The sequence below is a fragment of the Enhydra lutris genome, unplaced genomic scaffold (assembly GCF_002288905.1).
Source record: "Enhydra lutris kenyoni isolate GAN:26980312 unplaced genomic scaffold, ASM228890v2 scaffoldscaffold11, whole genome shotgun sequence".
Taxonomy (NCBI): domain Eukaryota; kingdom Metazoa; phylum Chordata; class Mammalia; order Carnivora; family Mustelidae; genus Enhydra; species Enhydra lutris.
Window position 1 is genome coordinate 36383118 of NW_019154095.1, and position 24700 is coordinate 36407817.

Below are 24700 nucleotides of genomic sequence, written 5' to 3' on the forward strand. Positions count from 1 at the left end.
GAAGAGACCTGAAACCAGCAGAGAAGAAAGGAGAAAGAAAAAGAAAAAAAAAAAAAATATATATATATATATATGATTAAACTGGTGAATAGAACAGAGCCACACACTTGATTTGGGTTTATTTTGGTCTGTTAGAAGAAACTGCCTCCAAAAAATTTAAAGAAAGAAAAACTTATATATATACAAAAATAAGGGTAAACATGATGAAGGGATGGAATGTGGCTATAAAGATGGAAATTAAAGAAGATTCTAAAAAAGGAATTGATAAGAAGTTGGTTGGAAAAAGAAAAAAAAAACAAGGAAAAGAATGTGATCAGGCTGGAGACTAGAACAAAGCTATGTGCTGATTTAGAGTATATTTTGATCTGTTAGAAGAAACTGTATCCCAGAATTTTAAAGAAAGAAAAACCTGTATGTATACAAAAAATAAGGTTAAATACCATGAAGGAATAGAATATGACTATAACAATGAAAAAGTAAGATTTTTAGAAAGGTATTGATAAGATAAAATCATTAAAAAGTTTAAAATAGGAAAGAGGAAAAATCAAAAGAATAAGAAAAGAAAATTTAAAAAAAATTTAACTTTGAAAGACTAAAGAATCATGGGGAAAAAAGCCATGAATTCCATGTTCTGTGTTCCCCTAACTTTGGAATTCCGCCGTTCTCATTGACTAGTGAACCTGATCTTGGTTGGATGTTCTTGCTGAGGGGATGTTCTTGGGGAGGGGCCTGTTGCAGTGATTCTCAAATGTCTTTGCCTGAGGCAGAATTGCACCACCCTTGCCAGGGACCAGGCTAAATAATCTGCTTGGTTTTGCTTTTGGGAGCTTTTGTTCCCTGAGTGCTTTCTGTACAGCTTTGGAGGATGGGAATGAAAATGGCGGCCTCCCAATCTCTGGCCCTGTAGTTGCTGAGAGCTCGGGGCCCCACTCCTCAGTGTGCCTTCAGAGAAAAGCAGTCAACCCCTCCTGTCTTCCTGGTCTCCAGCCAGGCTCCCTGTTTGCCCAGCCTGTGACCAAGCATTTCTATCTCTGGTGCATGGCCCAGTTTGGAGTCTCCAAACCCAGCAGATTCCTGCAACGTGTTCCTATGCCACTCCTCCCAGTGAAGGAAGGAGGTGGGTCTTCCCGGATCTGCCACTTGAGGGGTCCCTGCTCGAAGAGTGGTGGTCTGACTGTGCTTCATATCACGGTTTAAGGTAATCCCAAGTTGAGAGTCCACTGCTTGGTTCCATTTTTGCATCTGGCTTCCCTCCTCTGACACCTAGGAGCTCTGCCACACTCATGTACCCCCGGTCTTCCTGTGACCCCTTGGGTCTTGAGACCACACTGTTTTCATGAGGGCTTTACCCCCTGCTTAGCTTCTGGAGAGGCATCTCTCAATGGAGCAGACTTCTAAAAGTACTGATTTTATGCTCTGCTGCTCTACGGCTTGCCGGGAACTGGCCCCTCCCCCCTCCCAGGTCTACCTTCCCATATTTCACCTCGAATTCACTTCTCTGCACATCCTACCTTCCAGAAAGTGGTCGCTTTCCTGTTCCTAGAATTGCTGCTCCTCTTCTCTTTGATCTCCTGTTGAGTGTGTTGGTGTTCTGCATGGTTTGATAGCTGTCTAGCTGAACTCCCAGGACCTGAGAATATTTAAATCTCCCACTCCTCCACCATTGTGCTCCTAAGACATTTATACTTCCTAAAAAAGACATGTCTAATCTGACCTTTTCTTTCCTATTTTAAGGAATTCTTTTAACGTTTTGCCTAAAAGCCTAATTCATGATGTGTTTTTCAAACAACTTCTATTTTATGCCTTCTGTTTTCATATTTATGGTATTTTAGTAAAGAGAATTTTTCCTTTGTGAAAAATTTTAGTTTTATCTAGTATAAAAAATGCCCCTTTACTCCAGGTGTCCTCTACATTATATGAATTTTGTATTATTGTTTTGCTTTTAATATTTTTGTGTTTATTTTGAACTTTGTTTATAACTTCCTTAAAAGAATTCTAAGTTGATTACTCATCACCATTTTTATTTTCCAGTTTAAAGATTTAAAGCTAACTTTTTTCTCCAAATACTGCTTAGCTGTCCCTTACATCTTTGGTGTATAGAATTTTCTCTAGTTTGCCATTAGCAAACATTTTAAACTTTATATTACATTTCCTCTTTGGCCCATGAATTATTTCACTGTATCGCTAAACACCAATACATGTGGCACTTTTCTAAGAATTATTTCTAGTAATTTTTAATCACAGAATATTCTTTGATTTCAATCCTTTAAAAGTTGAGGCTAACTTTGTGATGTGATATATATTCAGTTTTTGTAAATATTCTATATGTACTAGAAAATAGCATGTTTATAATTATTTACTATAATGTTCTTTTAAAATCATATCATGGAATTCTTCCATATTCAAAAATGATTTTTCTATTTAGTAATATATGTGTTAAAATCTTCCACAGTGACTTTCAAATTGATTAATTTTTGAATTCCTTATTTTGAGATTATAAATAATTAAGTAAAATTTTTAAATATTTACCTTTTTGGTGAATGAAATGTTAACATTATGAAGTGGTTAGTAATTATTTTACATTTTATCTGATGTTTGTATAGTTACACAAACTTTCTTTTGTTTAGTATTTGTAAACTACATTTTTCCTACCATTGTCTTTCAATTTTATCCAGTCTGGATTTTTCTTTTATTGAGTGTGACATTCTTTCTTTAAATGCAGTACAAAAGATCATTTTTTACTTTGTAGTTATTATTCTTTTTGTAATTTTTAAAGAAATGATTGTCTACATACAGATATCCGTCAAAGCTATTTTCTTTTAATGTTTTTATTGTTTTCACTTTCACAGTTAGCTCTAAAATTTATCCAGAATTGATATTTATGTGTTTTGTGAGCATAAGAGTGAAGATTTAATTATTTTTTCATATTAGCATTGTATGGATTCAGCAAAAGCCATTTAGAAGAAAACACAACCTTCCTTCACTGCATTGTAATGTAATCGATGTCATAAATTGAATGACTCTGGACCCTTTTTTCTCTTCTGCTAGTTTATATATTTATTCTTGCATCTTATTGATCTATAAAATACCATACTATACTAATTACAGTGAATTTATTATAGTTCTTGATGCCCAGCCTTGTTCAACAGTTTTAAGATGTCCTTGCTTTTCTTGACTCTTTGATTTTCCATATAATTTTTGAAGTCATTTTATTATTTTTCTTTTGTGCCTTTTATTTTATATTCTTTATTATCCTCATTTTAATGAATCTGTCATTTTATATTGTATCATTTCCAATCAATTAAATTCTTTATTATATGTTCTTTTATTATTCTTTTAGTAGTTTATTTAGATTAACATGTTAATCTCTGAGTTATTGACCCTAATATGCATTATTACTTTTATCAGTTACCCTGTATTGTCAAATTATTAAATCTTTTAATTCCATTTGCCTTCTTTTATGTGTTTATTATTTTTTCAACCATTATAATCCTGATACTTTTAAACCTCAATGAGATTATTTTTATACAGCCAACATTCTTTTATATTCAACCATAAATTTACTTATTCTGGTGCTTTTTGTTTCCTTCCCCATTTCTGTTTCTATATGCAGTTAATTTATATATTTCTCTGGAATTATCCATATTTCTGTTGTGAGTCTGCTTTTCTTAAAATTATATTGGTTTGTATTCATTGTTAAATTTTTGCCTAACCTTCCTCTTAAACATTTTTTTGCTGAAATAAATTCTAGGATGACATTTTAAAAAATGATTTTAACTTTTTAAACTTGTCATTCTATTGTCTTCTAACTTTCTTCATTTTTATAGACAAAGTAGTTGTCAGTCTTATTGCTGATTCTTTGAAGGTAACATCTTTGTGTTTCCTCTTAATAATTTGAAGATTGTATTTTGGTTTTCATTAATCTTTTAAACAAATCAAATGTAACTTTGCTTTTATCATGGTTGAATCACATAGAGCTTCTTGATTCTGTATTATCAGTTTTTAAAAAAAAGTATTTGCTCTTGTTTTCAGAGAATTTAAGTTTAGCTCCTTGGCCACTCTGCACATTTTCCAACACTGGCAAAAGATTTTACAGGGAGAGAATCTATGTATTTGATGTACCTCAAACATTTATTACTTTCTCTCTAGGGGTACAGGACACCAGTGATTCAGCCTGTTTCTAGACATCCCAGCAGTTTTCTTGCCCAAACACAGACATTTGGCTTTTTCTTTCTTTTCCAAAAAACCGGTGCCTGCATATGACCAGCTAAATCTCTTTATAGGACCTTCTACTGAGAATCTGTGTTTCCTGGAGCCCCTCCCCAACTGTGGGTCATATTATTTTTTTGGTATGACAAAAATGCAAAAAAAATCTTGCTCTGTTTATCAATGTTTGGCTCTTTGACCTTTTGCTTCCAACAAATCCAGAATGCCATGATAGTCACAAATTTTTATATTATGCTTACTAGAGAAATGAAATGGGATATCTACATTTACCCTTTCTTTTTATAAAGCCATTTCAGCATATCCTTCCCATATTTACAAATAATATACTATCATGTGAATTCTCCATCTAATCTGTTGAATTCTTGTCACATTAGTTCAATATTTACTGACCATTTGCTATTTTATCAGTATTCTTCTAAGTACTTGAGATGCACTAGTAAACAAAATGGACAAGAATCTCTGTTCATATTGTTATCAAATGAAACTAATAATGATATTAATGTGGGAAACAAAGGCAAAGGAAAAATTAAATTTCCTTACCTGCCTATAGCCCAATGACAAGTCCTTGAAATAGGCAGAGTGACATTTCTCTAGAAACTCTGCTGCCTTGATGTTAAAACTTTGTTAAGGGTGAAAGGCAATCTTAGCCCAACCCCCAGGATTGTGTAAGTCTACTTTAACATATAAAAATTCCTTCAGAAACTTCCTTTATCTCTATCCCCAAAGATGTATGTCGGTAGTCATCCCACAAGCATATGACCCACTGATATACATCTGAGGGGGTCATATGTCTAAGGTTTTATTAGACAGTCATAAGTGAACTTTTCCTAACAACAGCTAGCCCCTCAAGGTCCTGGAAACCTTGCTTCTAACATTTCTTAGAGACTTACACTATCCCTAATCCCCTCCAAACTTGAAAGTATATAATTGGTGACTCCTCATGATCCCAGTTCCGCTCTCTCTGTCCACAGGTCCTCTCCTTGTGCTTTGATAAAACCACTTTTTTGTACCAAAATGTCTCAAGAATTCTTTCTTCTCTGGCTGTCAGCTTTGAATCCCAATCTCTTTCCTACACAAATATCGTAAATGAGTGGATTAGGAAGAATTTTAGAAGGTGATAAATGCTTAAGCAAAAATAAAGAGCAAAGTTAGAAGTATTGTTTGAAAATCCTATGTTTTGATAATTAGGAAAGTTGCATTTTAAAAATAAACTTACCCAGATCAGCCTCACTGAGAAGGTGATATAGAGAGTTGAAGTAAATGAGACAATGAACTATGCTAAAGAACATTCCAGGAAGGGGCAGCAACTGGTACAAATACTCTGAGGCAAACTTGTCTTTTTCTTTTCTTTTTTTTTTTTTTTAAGATTTTATTTATTTGAGGGAGAGAGTGTGGAAGAGCACAAGCACAGGGAGAGACAGAGGGAGAAGCAGACTGCTTGCTGAGCAGGGAGCCCAATTCAGGTTCAATCCCAGGACTTTGGGATCATGACCAACTGAGCCACGCAGGCACCCCTTGGTGATTATATTTTTAAAAACAGCCTAGAGGACAGTGTGATGGTAAAGTAAACGAGGAGAGGTCTAGACACCAGGATTTTTGAGTAAAATTAGAATGAAGTCCATGTTTTCAGGACTTTCTATTTCTCCCCTAACCCTGTCTTTCTACCTATCTATAATAAGTAGGATAAAATAAACACCTTTTCAAGATAGGAGCTTAGAAAACAAATTCCCCATTAAATACATTTTATCTTTATTTTACAGAGCTTTTTTACCTCATAATTTTAGAGTTTATGGTTATAATGGCACAGAAAGTATGAAGCCTCTTGAACAACAGCTTCAGGTATGACTTTTACTGTCTATTTTATCTTTATTATGTGTTTCTGTGTTCACCTTAATTAGGGTTGGCCTGTTAGAACACAAAGGGTTGGAGTTATGTTTTGTTTTAAAATGAAGTTAACCATTTACTTTTGATGATGCTGTAACTGAACTAGCATGAGTTAGCTCCTTGGTGAATTACAGATAGAGACTACACCAGGTGGTTGTCATATAAAGGAAAATTTTTACAACAAATAAGATCATAGGGCATAGCTCCAAAGCCTGAGCAAGAAGGAGCAGGTTCTTTTTATTTAGTGCTTAGGATGAAGATTCAGAAAGGAGAGCTTTGTCATCGCATATAAAGGTAGGCATGAAGTTGTGCAGGTGTCCTTAGAAAACATGCCTATACACACATTTTATGCTTGTTAATGAAGCTTGTACTCCTCATAGGGTGGAGATTTTAGCATTACAATGAAACAGAGGTAAGTGTTGGAGGGTTATGGGGATACTCAGAGAGTGTAAACTAGAGAGGATCTTGGACTCTTATCTTGAGTAAAGAATGCAGAGTCTTGCTTATTTTACTACAGATTTACTGTTTCTGATATGGTTAAGCTAGTTCCTGGCCTGATTGAGACTTAGTTTTTGTATTCCCTTTGTTCCGTTAAAATCCTTAACTACTGAGGTTTTTGCATTTCTTTGTAATTCTTTTTTTTTTAAATTTCTTCTCAACATAACAGAATTCATTGTTTTTGCCCCACACCCAGTGCTCCACGCAATACATGCCCTCTTTAATACCATTTCTTTGTAATTCTGATACCTCCTCGGAAGCTCTGCAAAAACTGTCCTTGGGCAAATAGTGTTTGTAGGGCATAGATCACAGAAAAGAGCTGGGAACCTAAAATGACTTCTCTTGTATCACAAAAGCTAGATCTCATCTTTCTTTTTCTGGGGACCCCGAGCTTTCTGCTTAAAATGTGTCTCAAGTTAGCCTTATTAAACAGATGGTTAACCAAACCAAAAACAATTGTGGTCTTTAAGCTATTATTTCACAGTGATGTACATGTATGTGCCTAAGTACATGTAGCAATAGGATTGAAAATACCATCAATTACTTAAAGCAAAAAAAAATACGATTTAAATCAGGAAAGGTAAATCTGGGAAGAAAAGGAAAATCCAAAGGCTTGTCTAACATACGTTCAAGGACCAAATAAATACAGAATTTCATGTGCATTTAAGAATATATTAAACTTTCATGTATTTGGAATGCTTGGAGCTTCATTTAATAATGTCTATAACTGGGCTTCTGGATGGCTCAGTTGGTTAAGTGACTGCCTTTGGCTCAGGTCATGATCCCAGGGTCCTGGGATCAAGTCCTGTGGTGGGTTCCCTGCTCAGCCGGGAGCCTGCTTCTCCCTCTTCCTCTGCCCCTCCCCCTGCTTGTACTCTCCCTCTCTCTCAAATAAATTTAAAAAAACTTTAAAAAATAATATCTATAATTTGTTGTAAAAATAATCGAGAAGTATGCATAGAATTGCAGGAATTGCTCTTGTCTGAAATGCTGTTCTTCTTTTGTGAGAGAGAGAGAGACAGAGTTAGCACCAGTGAGACAAAGAGATACACAGGGCTATAATATCCCATACCTGAATTTTATGTAATTCTGCCATAGTTAACACCTAACTCTGCTTCCTACTTCCCAGGAGGTATCCATGAGAGAGAAATGTATAATTTAAAAAACAAAGCAATGAATGTTTTATTGATAACCTGAATGAAGTGAGTCATTAGTGTCAGCTTCAAATGCAATCCATATATGGTGCTGTATAGATAACTTAAATTTGCTAAAGCTGCAAGCCTATTTCCAGTGCAGGAAAAATCAGGATATTTTATTAAATTAGATTAAAAGTAGGTAAATTTATTTTTAATGAAGTCTACAAATGATTTTTATCTTTCAACCTCATATTATCTTGGTAAATACACTTATTTTAGAACAAATCAGCCCGTTACACAGAAAGAATTTGTTACCAGTGCCTAGGGCTTAGAAGTATAAGCCATTCATCATTGTCATGGTCTTTACAATCTCTATAGAACAAATAAATATTCATCATGATTAAAAGGTAAAATCACCAGAACAGCATAACAACTCAAAATGTGTTTGCATATAAAAACAAACCTCAAATTGCATCAGGCAGAAATTGACAGAAATGAAAGGAGAAATAGATAAATTATTAAGATAACTGAAGATTTAAATATTCTTTTCTCAGTAATTGAAAAGAAAGAAACTCAACAAATCTTTTGGATTTTGAGTGGAACTATCAATCAACTTCATCTAATCAACAATTATAGGAGCTAACACACAGTAGCAACAGTATACACATTCTTTTCAGTGCAAAGAGAACACTGAACAAGATATAACAGAGGAAAACAGTGCAAGAAATGACAATGATTAGAACAGGAAAAACCAAAGAAAGAAATAGATTAATAATAATAGTAATAATGAGCTTTTTGACTCCTCCATGAAAATTTTCTCTTAATGCTTACTTAAAAATGATTTTTTACTTATTGATTTATAACTTTTCTAATTATTTATAATGCTGATATAACTGATTATTCCAAAGAATTAGAAATGTTATCAATCTGAGCAATAGAAACCACATTTAGAAGGAAGTAGACTAACCTGGTGGGAAGGTCCAGGTATTTTATCTTGATCTTAAAAAGTATGATTCATACAACTGAAAAGCTGCATGGGTCCCCAATAAAAAAAAATACAAAGAAATCCATTATGATGGTATGCTAATGAAATATTAAAAAAAAGACACTTTTAGTTTATGTTTAGTTAATGTAAAGAAATCATATAGTAACTTTAACAGGGAAGGTGTAATATAAAGAGTTATTAACTGTAACAGAGACTAGAATAAAAAATAAGAAGTAAAGAGAACTTTAAAAAACATAGGAATACCAGGTACAAGAAACAGCCAGCAGCCCTAGGACTGGAATGAAGAAGACAATGTTGTTATCCCAGCATTGAGGATCCAAACCTTGTTAGAAGGGACACAGCTGTGGATCTCTGAATAGTAGGAAATCACAATGGTGCTGTACCAGTAGGTATTGCCATAGAATTTCTCTTTGGAACTTCCCAGAAACCTTTTAAGGTAGTCAGGAAAGCTATTCACAAAGAGGTATCTCACAAAGTTACTCTGCTGTGAAAGGAGAGAGACTTGAATTATGGGAGGAACCTAGAGGCGGTTGGGTGCTAGTGCACATGATACACTGAAGGGTCTGTGTACTGGAGAATCACCAAGCACTGAGGGATCCTGGCGGTTCAATGAGCAGGACTCTTACAGATTTCCAAACTTGGCACACTGGAACCAGGAGACATACTCTCCTACACCCTCTACTGGCAAAACTTCAGAGCCACTTGGCAAAGGAGAAAATAATTTAGGGGCCCAGATTCATTTTCACAAAACAGGTAAAAGATTTGTTAGAGGCTGAGTGCCAAGACATCAATAATTGATAAAGTCTACAACTTTGACTTCAGCTTTGAAATGAAGTCAGCTTAAATAAAATTAGCTAAATGAAAATTCAGCTTTCATTTGCACACATTTGAACTCTGGTAAAACAGCATAATTATCTCATATTTCTATTTAACAAGATTCAGCTACCCTTTTTACAAGTGAAGAAATTCCCACCCTTCCCCTCAACTGAGGAGACACACAATCACAAGAGTCATCTTATGCATTAATTAATACTATGTTAACTAGAGACTAAATTGTGAAGTTAACTTCCAACAGCTTGTAGGAAGAAAAAAAAAGAAAAAGGTTAGCATATTAGGTATAATGGTGACAGGAGACATTCCCACTTCAACACTAAATCCTGAACCTATGTATTCTGGCTATCAGGAAACTATCATATACTGATCAGCCATAACCCCAGCCTTTCAGAGTACTAACTGGCATGGTAAATGACTATTTAGTAACCTAGTATATCTTCCAACTAGGTTAGCTGCTTTCTACTGATAGAGTTATATGGTAAAGCATATGCTAATTTCAAACACATAAACCCAATGATGTACTTTATTTTCTGAGAGATAAGTTTCTGTATCAAACACAGACTGTTATAAAGATTTGTCATTTTTGTTTATCTTTTTAAAGAGTCACATTTTGGTTTTATTGATTTATTTTTTATCCTTATTTATTTTATTTCACTCTAATCTTTGTTTCTTTTTCTGCTTGATTTTGATTTACTATCTTTTTTTTCCTGTGTCCTAGGTGGATGTTTAGATTATTAATTTAAGATTTTCTTACATATAAATTTATCTCTAATTTAGCTATCTACCATACTTTTTAGTATGGTGTGTCTTCATTTTAGTTTATTTTAAAGTATTTTTTGGGTTCATGGTTATTTCTCCTTTGACCCATATAGGTTATTTAGGATGTGATCTTTAATTTCCACATATTTTTTAGTTTTTCCAGATCTTTGTGTAAATGATTTCTAAGTTCATGCTATTGTTATCAGAAAACATACTTTTATTATTTGTATACTTTTAAATTAATTGAGGCTTCTTTTATGGCCTAGCATATGGTCTGTCCTAGAAAATATTCCATGTGTTCATAAGAAGGTATATTCTGTTGTTGTTCAGTTGAATGTTTTATAGATGTCTGTTAGGTTTCATTGGTTTATGGTATTTTCAAGCTTTATACTTTCTTGTTGATCTTCTGCCTAGTTGTTCTATCCCTTACTGAAAGTAAGATAGAAAAAGAAATCTCCAACCATAATTGTTGAATTGTCTATTTCTCCTTATATTTTTATCTTTTGTTTTGTTTTGTGCAATTTGGTGTTCTGTCATTTGGTGCATATATATTTACAAATGTTAAATCTTCCTTGTGGGTTGAAACTTTTATTATTATAAAATGTTGCTCTTTTTTTCTAGTAATAAGTTTTTGTTTTAAAGTCTATTTTGTCTGATATTAGAAATAGTCACTCTGATTTGCTTATGGTTGCTATTTGCATGATACATCTTTTCTCATTCTTTTTATTCCCCACCTATTTGCATCTTTGAATTTAAAGCATGGTACCCATTGATAGACTATAGTTGTGTCTTGTGTTTTACCTCTTCTGACAATCTCTACCTTATATTGATAGACTATTTGATATATTGTTAACATACATCTATTTTTTACATCATGGTTTACTTCAGTAATTCTTTGAATATAATTATAATGTCTGCTTGAAGTTTTTTCTGTTAAATCCAATATCTGGTCACTTTCACAAGTAGTTTCTAATGCTTGCTTTTTTCACACTAATGATATTGGGAAATAAACAAATGAAAACCAAACAAATGAGAATAAGCAAGGACTACTTACTCAGAGCTTGCCATGGTAAGAGAGTCAGCCACCATCACTTGAATTTTGCAGGCACTTAAAGGCAGGAAAAGAGTGGGAAATGTTTATATTGTAGAAAAAAGGGAAAGCCTCCGGAATGCCCTGATGGGAAGTCATTTGCATGAGAAATCTGTAGGTAGGCTAACTAGAAGTGGTGAAGCATTTTATGTTTAGGACTACATATATGATTTTCTCTGCTTGCTTCTAAGTTGGAAGGAGAGACAAAATCTAGGTAAGCTGACAGGTTTTAATCAAGTCTTGATTATTTGAGAGTGACTGTTATATAAGTTATTGTTTAGTTTTCTGGATTGTTACTAGAGATAGCGATATGACTTCCTATAGAGTCTGACATGTAGTAGGCTGGCTTTCTAGGTTATTTATGATCACAAACAGGATTGGTTTCCTGGATAGGTTACTGAAGGTTGTCTGACACACTTTTTATATTTGGTCTGGCCTTTGTCCATTTGTATATTCAGTCTTTCAATCTATAATTGTAGTTTTTCACTAAATTTAGGGCAACTTTGGCCATTATCTTTTCAACTATTTTTCTACCCATTTTTTTCTTTCCATTTATCTGAAACTCCAATTAAACCTATATTAGATAATATTGTCTCACTGATTGCTGCAACTACATTTAATTTTTAAAGCCTGCTTTTTCCCTCAACTTTCTTTCAGACGTTCTAATATCCATAGGCTCATACTCTAGGTATTTTTTAAAAACTTTCCTCTTACCTTCTCCACTGTGCAGGTAAGACCTACCCAGTATATTTAATTTAATTTTATTTTAATTTTTTTTAAAGATCTTATTTATTTATGTACGTAGGAGAGAGAGACAGACAGAGCGAGCATACAAGCAGGAGGAACAGCAGGCAGAGGGAGAAGCGGGCTCCCTGCTGAGCAAGGAACCCAATGGAGAACTTGATCCCAGGACCCTGGGATCATGACCTGAGCTGAAGGCTGACACTTATCTGACTGAGCCACTGAGGTGTCACACTATATTTCATTTTAAATACATTTTTTGTTCTAAAACTTAGAGTTGACTTTTTAAAAAGATTTTATTTATTTATTTGCCAGAGAGAGAGCACAAGCAGGGGGAGTGGCAGGCAGAGCAGGCTTTCTGCTGAGCAAGGAGCCCTATGTGGTACTTGATCCCAGGACCCTGGGGATCATGACCTGAGCTGATGGCAGATGCTTAACTGACTGAGCCACCCGGACACACCTAGAGTTGACATTTTTTATAACCTTTATTTCTCTGCTGAATTTCCTTATTGTGCTCAAATTTTCCGTTATATTCTTGATCACATTTTTAATATCTATTTTCATGCCTTTTTTTTTCTTTACTAATTCCAAAATCCTGAGTTATTTCCTGCTCAGTTCTCTTTTGGATTTTTCTCTTGACTATGGGCCATATTTTTCTTTTATTCATATATACAATATTTTAAAATCATATACTGGCCATATTCAATGACACATTGGACCATGTGACTGTTTTTATTCCCACTATTGCAGACAATTAACTTGATTGGAACCAGTTTCTAAATTCTACTCTCTTGTGTTTGGAGATAGCCAAAAATCTCTCCTTAGTTCTTCCAGTTTTTCTGGTCTTAGTTTCTGCTAAGCTAATTGAGATTTCTTTCATGTAGTCTCAGTTTAGATGTAAGAAAAGAACCTACACCTATGTTAATAGCACCCATATTTAAGCCCTAACTTTATGCCTCCTCCTTTCCTGAATATTGCATCTCAGTTTCTAGATACTCGGTAATTTTTGTTGTTGTGCTTGTTGTTTGAACATTAGCTGCTTTATGCTGCCCTGCCTTGTGGAGTGCCCTCAGTTGAAAGTCATTACAAATGCAAATCTAAGAAAATGCAGTTTTCTTCTTCCTAGTTTGGATTCCCTGACCCCTCCTTTACTTTTCATCCTTTGTAGTGATCGTTTAAAAATTATTTTTCCAGAATTTATATTTATTATCAGTGAGAGAATTGATGCATGCTACTCTGGCATTACACTCAAGTAATTCTGAAAAGAAAAAATTCTCCTTTGGATTCATTTTTTTAAACTCCAATCTTGTTTTTTAAATTTAATTTTATTTTTTCAGTGTTCTAAGATTCATTGTTTATGCACCACACCCAGTGCTCCATGCAATACATGCCTTCCTTAATATCCACCAACAGGCTCAGCTATACCCCGCCCCCCTCCCTTCCCAAACCCTCAGTTTGTTTCTCAGTGTCCACAGTCTTTCATGGTTCGCCTCCCACTCCAATTTCCCCCAATTCACTTTTTCTTTCCTTCTCCTAATGTCCTTCATGTTTTTCATTATGCTCCACAATTAAGCGAAACCATAGGATAATTGACTCTCTCTGCTTGACTTATTTCACTCAGCATAATCTCCTTCAGTCCAGTCCATGTTGATACAAAAGTTGAGTTCATCCTTTCTGATGGAGGCATAATATCCCATTGCATATATGGACCATATCTTTATCCATTTGTCTGTTGAAGGGCATCTTGGCTCTTTGCATAGTTTGGCTGTTGTCGACATTGCTGCTATGAACACTGGGGTACAGATGGCCCTTCTTTTCATTACATCTGTATCTTTGGGGGTAAATACCCAGTAGTGCAATTGCAGGGTCAAAGGGTAGCTCTATTTTTAATTTCTTAAGGAATCTCCACACTGTTTTCCAAAGTGGCTGCACCAACTTGCATTCCCCCCAGCAGTGTAAGAGGGTTCCTCTTTCTCCACATCCTCTCCAACACTTGTTATTTCTTGTCTTGTTGATTTTGGCCATTCTAACTGGTATAAGGTGGTATCTCAGTGTGGTTTTGATTTGAATCTCCCTGATGGCTAATGATGATGAACATTTTTTCATGTGTCTGTAAGCCATTTGTATATCTTCTTTGGAGAACTGTCTGTTCATGTCTTCTGCCCATTTTTTGATGTGATTATCTGTTTTTTGAGTGTTGAGTTTGAGGAGTTCTTTATAGATCTTGGATATCAGCCCTTTGTTTGTAGTGTCATTTGCGAATATCTTCTCCCATTCCATGGGTTGCCTCTTTGTTTTGTTGACTGTTTCTTTTGCTGTGCAGAAGCTTTTTATCTCAATGAAGTCCCAAAACCTCAAGCTTGCAAAATTAAGTGAAGAGAGTGGAGAAAAAAGTTTTTAATGATTTTTCTTTGATCCCAATGACTGCAAATGTCATGTTAAATTTTTAACAGGAAAAATATGAAAAGTAATTCTCTTTTTTCCTTTTTAATACTTAAAGGTTTTAATTCTCTGAATACCGAGAGGTAATATTTTATGATTGCCCTTTGAAAACAGTGTAGTTGGGAGCAATTCTGAAGTTTTCAAAATCAGTACAAACTTATTTTTGACCCTGCAGGGAAATTTTTGAAGAATTGAACCAAATCTTCATTTAATAATCTTAGAAATCTATTTTGGAAACAATGAGTATTTGACACATACACACAAATAAAATATATGTTTTAAATATTTGAAAGTAGCTCCTTTAACATGAATTATTTTAATGAATTATTGTAATAGAGGTGCATGTATTTTATCTTTATCTTTTTGTATTTTATGTTTTTCAGAATTTTTGCTACTACCAAGGGTATATTGAAGGTTATCCAAATTCTATGGTGATTGTTAGCACATGTACTGGACTCAGGTTATGTTATATCATTTTATGATTATGAAGTAGAATAGTGTTTTAGAAATTTTTAAATTTTTAAAATTACATTCAGGGGTTCTAAAGTGAGGCATGACTTATTGTGGGAAACTAAGGGGAAAAGCAGAATATGCAAATTCCTACAATGTCTCCTACCCAATCTTGAATTAAGATTTTTGATATATTTGTAGACCATAAAATATTAATTGCTAAGTGAATACCAATAATGTTACTATTCTGTGCTACTCAATAAGTATTTGGATATTCAGTAACCTTTTCCTATATTACCATCTAAGACTAAGACTCAAAATAATCTACATACTATTAAAAAACTCATTCAGTGTCATTTTTGTATTTATTGGGTTGAATTTAAAAATGCATTATCTTATTTATTTACTTATCTTTTTGAAATCTGTAGGGGCTTACTACAATTTGAAAATGTAAGTTATGGTATTGAGCCCTTGGAACCTTCAATTGGTTTTGAACACGTGATTTATCAAGTAGAACATAAGAATAAAGGTGTTTCTTTATATGCTGAGAAGGATATTGAGTCAAGAGAAATGTCTTATAAAATACAAAGTGTAGAGGTAGGTGATTGAGTAAAATATACGATTATTGATATGCAACAATATAAACAATGTATTTTTCTAATGTACAAATTATTTACATTAATATAGATTATAGATGATAGATAGATAGATAGATAGATAGATGGATGGATGGATGGATGATAGATAGATGCACCAGAAACATCATGACTTCCATTGTAAGCCTTACAACTAGTCATTCCATTTTTTAGAACTCCAAGCTGGCATTTTCTACTGTTAGTTGCATTTTTTACTTGTGATATCTAGATCTTTATTGTCTGGAGATACACTCCTTTCTCCATATTTATTATGTCAAATAATTAACACAAATTCAATTCACATAAATCTTGAAGATACATATCTAGAGTCCTGAGGAGAATCACCAGCATCTTTTAAAGCAACTGCCTCAAGACAGGTCATTACATTATCTTAAAGAAAGACAGGGTTGATCTTCACACTCAGAGATGGAGAGGTTACTTCTACTGGCAAAGAAGATTCATCAGAATTCAGTGGTTCAGTGAATCTCAGCTTTACCAGAATCTTCCCATATGTCCTTATTCAAGTTTTCAGGATCTCATTTCCTCCTAATCAATGTCCATAATTTAACAGTAGACACATGTAACATTAGAAGTTCAGCTTATGTTATAATTCGTCCATTCATACAAATGAGATTCTGAGCTTGGTTTTCAACAATCTCAGCTCAACAAATACAGTAGTTAAAGGTATCTTTCAGGGCAGAAATTTCTCCAGAGAACATAACCAAGATGCATATATATGTGTATGTATGATTGGATGAGGTTCAACTATTTTGAAGGAGATAATCTTCTTTAATCAAAGTCCCCCAATATAAATGTTTATCTGATCTAAAATCACCTTCACAGAAAAATCCAGAATAATGTTTAACTACAATTCAGAGCATTGTGGTCCAAGGAAGTTGACAGCTAAAATTAACTATCACACCAGAATTAGAAAACTCATTACTGTATTTCTTCTAAAACTTTTATTGTTTAATCTCTTTCATTTTAATATATGATCCAATTTAAGTCAATTTTTGTAAAGAGTGAGGTAGACTTCTAAATTCATCATTTTTTATTTGAAACCTGGTTTTCCCAACACCTTTTTATTGAAAAAACTATACTTTGTTCCACTGAATTTTCATAGCTTTTTTTTAACCCAAAGATCCATTATTTCTGTACTTGCAATTATGTTTCATTGATCCTTGTGTCTATTTTTATGCCAGAACCTCACTTTTTTTTTCTTAACTACTATACCTTTGAAGTATGTTTTGGAATTAGCAAGTGTAAACTCTTCAGGGATGTCCTATTATGAGACTGTTTGGATATTTGGGGTAGTATTCATTTCTAAACAAATTTTAAATTTTATTTATTTAAGTTCGCTTAAAAAGACAGATAGGATTATGTTGATTTTGTAGATTGCTTTGGGAAATTTAACATTTAACAATATTAACTCTTTATATCCATGAACATCGAATAGCCTTTTACTTTTAGGTTTTCTTTAATTTCATTTTGTAATGTTTTATATAGTTCAGTCTTCAAATTGTTGTCAAAACTTCTTTTGTGAAATTTATTTCTATATTTTTTATTTAAATATTAAGGTACATTTGGGGTGCCTGGGTGGCTCAGTGGGTTAAAGCCTCTGCCTTTGGCTCAGGTCATAATCCCAGGGTCCTGGGATCGAGCCCCTCATTGGGCTCTCTGCTCAGTGTGGAGCCTGATTCCCCCCCACCCCCTCTGCCTGCCTCTCTGCCTACTTGTGATCTCTGTCTGTCAAATAAATAAATAAAATCTTTGAAAAAAATATTAAGGTACATTTAATTTTTATTTCAAAGTTGTGTTTCTATTAGTGTTCGAAAATTATTGGTTTATATGTACAGATTTTCTTTCTTTTTTTTTTAAGATGTACTTACAGTGTATTTATTTATTTATTATGCCTTTGTTTTTTTAATTTTTATTTATTTTTTAATTTCTTTTCAGTTCCAGAATTAATTGTACTGATTTTCTATCTTGCAAGCTTGTTTAAATTATTTATTAGTTTCTTATTGAACTTTTTGTAGTTTTCTATGTATAAGATAATGTCATCTTCAATAAAGGTAGTTTATTTCTTCTTTTACAATTAAGATAACTTTCACTTATTTTTCATTGCTGAATTGCCCTGATTATCACCTCAAGTACAATGTTGAATAGGTAAGAAGAGATATCTTTGTCTTTTTCCAGTCTTAGGTGGAAAGGATTCAGTCTACTGTCATTAAGTATGTTATTGGTGAAATAAAATAAAAACCCCCTGGAATTTTTGACTCACTTTACTCTCTGATAAAACTCTCCTGTTTTTCATTCCATCCTACTTTTTCTGACTTTTTCTTACACAATCACATTCTAGACACTGATATTTCCTATTTTATGTCTCAGATTTTCATTTGTTTGTCATATATTTTTTCACGGATTTATCTACTGTGATTTACAGATCTCCCACGCTTTCTAAATTTTTTCCCGAGTTATCCCATGTTAAAATAAACAAATACATATTATCTATCTACCTATATCTGTTTATCATCTATTTGTACATGTATCTGTGTATCTATCATCTGTATATCTGAGTATCTCCTATATAATAGGTAGATATCATCTATCTATCATCATCTATCATCTATCTATGATCTATCTATATCTGTATCCTGTATCTATCATCTATCATCTATCTATCTTCTATCATGTCTACTTATCAATTATCTTTATGTCCCTTCTCACTCCCTAAATATTCCTACCCATGACTTCTACATTTTTTGAACTTTAATCTATATATGTTGCAATTGGATCATCTGATAGCATTACATGATCTTCTTGCTTGGATTCAATTCTTTAGTATTTACTTGACTAAAGCAAATTTGCCTGCAATTGGAGTCATCTTTACATAACAGATATATAAATAACTTGTCTCTGTATATAGTTACTTTCTCTTACTAAATAAAATAGTTTTAGAGGTCTTTTGAAATCAAATATCTTCTCACTTTTCCAACACACACAATTTCTCAAATTATTTTATGCACCTTTGTCTTAAGCTTTTATTTGGCTAGAATGGACTGTGTATTTTTTTCTACATAGAAGCATACTGTTCATTAAATGAATAAATAAATTGTTATTAACTAAATATTAACCAATCGTCATCTGGAAGGTCAAGAATTACTTCAGGGAATGTTCGACAACACTTATGTTCATTAAAACAGAGAAATAAATTTGAATCCCTCAGTCCACTAATATATTATTTCTCTCAATTAATTTAAATGTTTATTTTTATTGTCTAGTAAGGTAGTGTCACTTACTTGTTTAGGGACTTTAATTAAAAGATAGAGTACTATAGACAATACTATTTTGTAACTTTTGGTACTTAACTTTGGAAGAAATTATAAGAAACCAATTAGACCATAAGGGGATTTCATCAGCATTTTTATTTTTTTTATTTTTAAAATTTTTTTTAAAGATTTTATTTATTTATTTGACAGAGATCACAAGTAGGCAGAGAAGCAGGCAGAGAGAGAGGAGGAAGCGGGGTCCCCGCTGAGCAGAGAGTCCGACGTGGGACTCAATCCCAGGACCCTGGGATCATGACCTGAGCTGAAGGCAGAGGCTTTAACCCACTGAGCCACCCAGGCGCCCCTCTGCTTCCAAATATTTTCCAGTAATGTAGATGTATGCTATTTTAGTAACAAAATATTTGAAGTTTTCCCACACGTATATTGTTTAAGTGCTTACAAAGACTGTCTTATATGTTTTCTCCAGTGTCTTCCTCCTTCACCAAAAAATAATGATGAATAGAAGTAATTTTATTAATAGTATCTAACAATTATTACTTTATCCTAATTTTTTGGAAACACTCTAAGTCACATAAATGATAAGCCAGATTTCAAATAACCATTAGGCTTCACATTTGTGCCTAATTTAACCACTATAATAAGGTGGATCACATGAAATCCAGAATATACATCTTGAGATACCTATGATATGATTTAACAAAGTTTGTCATTTTGATTCTCTGTTGGATAGTGTTTTCTTTTTTCAAAAAAATTTAATTTGCTGACATTTTTCTGAGACAAATTATACAAATATTAACTTTATCTTTCAAATGAAATCCCACTCTTCTAGACACAGAGCTGTGTCTTCACTATTTTGGGGTATAGAAAAAACTATTAGGACCACATACTACAGTTCAATAGAATTTTTAAGCTAATTAAACATCATCTTGTAATGGAAAGTCAATGGAAAAATTTCCTTAGAGAAAATAATACAAATAGCCCAATACCAAAGAGAATATGGACAATGGAAGTAAAAGAAAGTTTTTTTTTTAATAAATTAAATATTTGATCAAGTGCAAAAGAAGTGACAAATGCAAAATTTCTGAAAATGATTCAGTGATGGCAAGTTTTGGTTAAGTTATCTAATTCTTTTTTATATATAAAATTGTATTTTGCAACATTGAATTCATGAAACAGTGATATATATTAAAACAAGTAATACTTCAATTTTGATATAAAATTTGTGGATTTTTTTCAGCTGCTTTCAGAGCTCTCTCAGTATATAGAAATGCATGTTGTAGTTGAAAAAAATTTGGTAAGTATATTTTCATTTGTTTATTTTATGTCCATTTATATTAACAATGAAGGGTTATAAAAAAGTTGGAATAAATTTTTAACAAATGACAATAAGTGACTATTTTTGCTTTAATGTATTTTAAATTTAAATTTAAATCAGTAGTAAATTGGAAATCAAATCTCTATAAATTTATTCTTAGCCTTATATAAATAATGTAGATTAAAACAACTGCTACGTTTAGAATGGTTTCCTAGTAAATTTTATCCTTCCCATCCTCCTAATGCTCGGGAATACTTGAACTTTTTACTGTCTCCATAGTTTTGTCTTTTTCAGAATGTCATGTAATTGAAATATACAGTATGTAGCTATTACAAACAGTTTTATTTACCTTAGTAATATGTTTTTAACTTTATTCCATGCCTTTTCATGGCTTAATAGCTCATTTCTTTTCAGCACTGAGTGAAATTACATTATCTGTATATACTACAATTTATTTATACATTTAACTACTGAAGCATATCGTGGTTGCTTCCAAGTTTGGAAAATTGTGAACCAAACTGCTAAAAACATCCATATGCAGGTTTTTGCTTGGATTTAAGTTCTGACACCTTTGGGGAGATATCAAGGAGTATTATTGCTAGATCATAATGTAAGAGTTCTTTTCATTTCATAAGAAACTTCTAGAATTTCTTCTAAAGTGACTGCATCATTCTGCATTTAGCACTTTAAATATATCATCCCATTGTCTTCTGGCCTCAGAGGTTTCTCTTTTTCTTTTTTCAATTTTTTTTTTTTTGAAATAAAGAATGGGGAAAGGGCAAATAATCTGAAGCAGACTCCACATTCAACAGAGAGTCTGATGTGGGACTCCATCTCACAATCCTGAGACCATGACCTGAGCAGAAATCAAGAGTCAGATGTTTAATTGACTGAGCCAGGTGTCCCTGAACTCTGAGGTTTCTGGTGAAAAATTGACTGATTATCTTATCATTACTTCTCTCTTGCTGCTTTCAATATTCTATATTTGTATTTAGCTTTGATAGTTTGATTATAATGCCTTTGATTTTAATGTGTCTTGGTATGGTTCTCTTTGATTTATGCTTCTTAGTGTTGTTGAGCTTCCAGGATTTATAGGTTCATGTGTTTCATCAAATTTGGGAAGGTTTTGGCCATTGTTTCTTAAAAATTCTCTCTTTATCAGGGACTTCCATAATTAATATATTTTTACACACAATAGTGTCTCATAATTCTTTTTTTTCTCTCCTCTCTCTCTGGTCCTTAGACTAAGTAATTATTTTTATTACTTTATTTTTATTTTATTTATTTATGCATTCATTCATTTAGGTATTTACTTATTTATTTATTTATTTAGTTTAGTTAGCCACTGCATAGTACATAATTAGTCCTTGATGCAGTGTTCGGGGATTCATTAGTTAAGTATAACAACCAGTGCTTATCACGGCACATGCTCTCCCCAATATCCATCACCCTATTACCCCCTACCCACCTCCCTCCTCCCCTCTGAAACCCCCAGATTGTTTCTTGGGGTCTATAGTTTTACATGGTTCATACTCAGTAATTTCAATTATTCTACCTGCTGTTTCTTTCCTATGTCTCTTCAAATCTACTGTTGAACACTTCTAATGAATTTTCAATTGACTTATTGTATAATTCCACTCCAGAATTTGTTTCATTTCTTTTTATAATTTATATGTCTGTTATTATTCTCATTTTGTTCATGTATCATATTCCTTTTCCTTAGTTCTTTCTTTTCTCTTAGCTGTTAACATATTTTATGTTATCTTTTTATGAAGCTTTTAATTAAATTCCAGTTAGTTAACAAACAGTATATTAGTTTCAGATGTAAAATATAGTGATTCAGCACTTCCATACAACACCTGGTCCTCATAACAAGTACCTTTCTTAATCCTCATCACCTATTTCACCTAACTTTCCATCTACCTCTCCTCTGGTACCATCAGTTTGTAGTTTGTTCTATAGTCTATAGTCAAGAACTTGTCTGTTTTTTAACCTTCCCCCCACCTTTGCTCATTTATTTTGTAAATTCCACACATAAGTGGCATCATATGGTATTAGCATAATGCCCTTAGCTCCATCCGTGTCACTGCAAAGGGCAAGATTTCATTCTTTTTTATGGCTAAGTAATATTCCATTTTGTATATATACCATTTCTTCTTTATCCATTCATTAGTCAATGGATATAGCTGTTTCCATATTTCAGCTATTGTAGATAATGCTGCTATGAACATTGGAGTTTATGCATCCCTTAGAATTAGTATTTTTGTGTACTTTGGGTAAATACCTACTGGTGCAGCTGCTGGTTGTAGCGTATTTTCATTTTTAACTTTTTGAGGAAACTCCATGCTGTTTTCCAGAATGATGAACTACTTTGCATTTCCACCAACAGTGCAAGAAAGTTCTCTTGTGTCCAAATCCTCACCAATAGCTATCGTTTTAGTGTTGTTGATTTTAGCCATTTTGATAGGTGTGAGGTTATATCTCATTGCAGTTTTGATTTGTATTCCCCTGATCATGAGTGATGTTGAGCATCCATGTGTGTTGACCATCTGTGCATCTTCTTGGGAAAATGTTTATGTCTTTCTCCCCTTTTTAAATTAGATTATTCATTTTTTTTGGTGTTCAGTTTTATACATTCTTTTTGTGTACTAATCTTTTCAGATATGTCATTTGCTAATATCTTTTCCTATTCTGTAGTCTGCCTTTTAGTTCTTCTAATTTTTTCCTGTGCTGTGCAGAAGCTTTTTATCTTGATGAAGTCTCAATAGTTTATTTTTCTTACCTCAGCATATTATATCTAGAAAGAAGTTGCTGTGGCCAATAGAGAGGTTACTGCCCAAAGTATTTTTATGTCTTCAGGTCTCACATTAAGATTTTTCATCCACTTTGAATTTATCTTTGTACATAGTGTGAGAAAGTGATCCAGTTTTGTTATTTGCATGTTGCTATCCTGTCTTCCCAATACGATTTGTTGAAGAGAAAATCTTTTTTCCAATTGGATATTCTTTCCTGCTTTGTCAAAGATTAATTGACCATGTAGTTGTGAGTTCATTTCTGAGTTTCCTATTCTGTTCTACTGGCCTATATGTCTATTTTTGTGCCAGTACTATACTGTTTTGATCATTACAGCTTTGTAACACAACTTGAAGTTATGATTATGATGTCTTCAGCTTTGATCTTTTTCACAATTGTTTTGGCTATTAAAGATGTATTGTGGTTCCATACAAATTTTAGGATTGTTTGTTCTATTTCTGTGAAAAATGTTATTGGCATTTTGACAGAGATTACATTACATGTGTAAATTACTTTGGGTACTATGGACATTTTAACAATATTTGTTCTTTCAATCCATGAGCATGGAACACCTTTCCATTTCTATTCAGTTTCTTTTATTAGTTATTTTAGTTATTTTATAGTTTTCAGAGTACAGGTCTTTCAACTTTTTGGTTAGGTTTATTCTTAGGTATCTTATGATTGTTGGTGCAATTGTAAATGGCACTGATTTATTAATTTCTCCTTTTTCTGTGTCATTATTGGTGTATAGGAATGCAACAAGTTTCTTTATGTTAATTTTGTATCCTGTGACTTTACTAAATTCATGGATCAGTTTTTAGCAATTTTTTGGTGGAATCTTCTAGGGTTTTCCATATAGTGTCATGTCATATGCAAATAGTGGAAGTTTGACTTCTTCCTTGCCAATATAATGAATTTTATTTCTTTTTGTTGTCTGATTGCTGTAGTTAGGACTTCTAGTACTATCTTAAATAACAGTGGACATCCCTGTTTTGTTCCTGACCATAAAGGAAAAGCTCTCAGTTTTTTCCACTGAAGATGATGTTAGCTGAGAGTTTTTCATAAATTCTCTTGATTATGATGAGGTATGTTCCTCTAAACCTACTATGTCGAGGGTTTTTATCATGAATTGATGTACTTTTCAGATACTTTTTCTGCATCTATTGAAATAATTGTATGGTTTTTATCCTTTCCTTTATTAATGTGGTATATCACATTGATTTGTCCATATTGGAGCACCCTTGCAACCCAGGAATAAATATCACTTGATTGGTGAGTGATTTTTTTTAATGTATTGTTGGATTCAGTTAGCTACAATTTTATTAAGAATTTTTGGATCCATGTTCTTCAGTGATATTGGCCTGTAGTTCTCTTTTTTTAGTGGAGCCTTTATCTGGCTTTTGTATTGGGGTAATGCTGGCCTCAGAATGACTTTGAGAGTTTGCCTTCTTCTTATATTTTTTGGAGTATTATGAGAAAAATAGGTATCAATTTTTCTTAATTTTTTATTTTTAAAATATTTTATTTATTTATTTTACACAGAGAGAGAGAGAGAGAGATCACAAGTAGGCAGAGAGAAAGGGGGAAGCAGGCTCTCTGA

The 24700-nt window shown here is 33.0% G+C and overlaps 1 protein-coding gene across 1 annotated transcript in view; it reads left to right on the forward strand.

The window, feature by feature from the left end:
- Nucleotides 1–24700, forward strand: part of LOC111144611 (ADAM metallopeptidase domain 2) — a 147147-nt gene that overhangs the window by 9811 nt on the left and 112636 nt on the right. Inside the window, exons 4-7 of the mRNA XM_022498995.1 lie at nt 5988–6066; nt 15001–15077; nt 15496–15664; nt 20230–20286. Coding sequence (XP_022354703.1) covers nt 5988–6066; nt 15001–15077; nt 15496–15664; nt 20230–20286 — 382 coding nt within the window. The remainder of the gene's footprint in view (nt 1–5987; nt 6067–15000; nt 15078–15495; nt 15665–20229; nt 20287–24700) is intronic.